General features: G+C 45.7%; 1 protein-coding gene across 1 annotated transcript in view; it reads left to right on the top strand.

The window, feature by feature from the left end:
• Nucleotides 1-1,201, top strand: part of LOC119581739 — a gene marked incomplete at both ends in the record, with an annotated part of 64,510 nt that overhangs the window by 48,061 nt on the left and 15,248 nt on the right. The window contains 1 exon segment of the mRNA XM_037929870.1: nucleotides 577-839. Within this exon segment, the coding sequence (XP_037785798.1) occupies nucleotides 577-839 (263 nt within the window).

Raw genomic sequence — 1,201 nt, 5'->3', positions numbered from 1 at the left:
TATAATCAACCCAATGACAGTTGAGTATATATGATTTCCACTCTGCTTTTTTATCAAAAAGAGAGCATATGCTATTACTCACAAAGACCCTCGGGATCGCATATTCAATAGAGTTGTCGAATCCATTATATTACATACAAATCCCTGTCTTATGCAGAATTGGTCAGTGGGTATAAATAACTGTTCCTATGAGCCTAGTATACTTTATCTCTGTTTACCAGTGAGGTTTAATTCCATTGCTTTGTAACAGGGTTACCCCCCCCCCTCACTGTCAATTAATTAGACTCATCAGATGCCCAACTGCAATGACAGTTACTTTTTTTTTTTTCTTGTTTTGAAAATGTGACCTTAAATTCCGTCTTTTCTTTCTCTCTTCCATAAAAACAGATGTACAGTTAGTTCCCTTCTAACAACCGTGGCACTGCCCTCTTAACTCCCATTAAAAAAATCCGACCCATAACTGCTATGATTTCTGAATCACGGCAGCTCTGACCTCTCCTGACACGCTGACCCTGGCACCCCTGACATGCAACCAGCGTGACCTTGTTGACCCGTAACTGCCGCATCTCTCCTCAGGACGAGCGGAGCAGCCGGAGCGCAGGCTTAGGGGCGATGCAGACCAACATGACCGGTTCTCGCCCCAGCCTAGGAGGGGGACTTGGGGGGTCCATGAGTGCCAGTGGGGGTCTGAGTGGCACTGGCCTGAGCGGGGGCCTCAGCACTAGTGGGCTCAGTGGTGCCACGGCCATGTCCACGGCAGGGGGAGCCCAGGCGATGCCACACTTCGACTGTGACGGAGACATCACCCCTCCTTTCTCATCTATCAACAGACCATATCTGTGAGTATGCCCAAACAGACAGATGCTTAGCTTTTGTGAGGTCGACAATATAGCCTTAAGCCTTGATAGAAAAAGAAAACCTTTGACATAAACACTTACATACGAAGGAATACATACTGTACACAGATCCATTCACTACCTGTGCCCAAACAGACAGATGCTTAGCTTTTGTAAGGTCGTCAATATAGCCTTAAGAGAAAGCAAAACCCTTTGACATAAACGCTAACATACGATGAGATACACACACAGATAGATCCACAACGAGAACGAGACACGAGACATAAAGACGTATATAATATGTAAACACAAGGAGCTTACGACAGGCAAAGGCATAAAACCACCCGCAGAATCCGTTATCTAGT

This window comes from Penaeus monodon, chromosome 15 (genome assembly GCF_015228065.2).
Source record: "Penaeus monodon isolate SGIC_2016 chromosome 15, NSTDA_Pmon_1, whole genome shotgun sequence".
In the NCBI taxonomy this organism is placed as follows: domain Eukaryota; kingdom Metazoa; phylum Arthropoda; class Malacostraca; order Decapoda; family Penaeidae; genus Penaeus; species Penaeus monodon.
The sequence above is the reverse complement of the archived record's forward strand: the minus strand, read 5'-3'. Positions and strand labels throughout refer to the sequence as shown.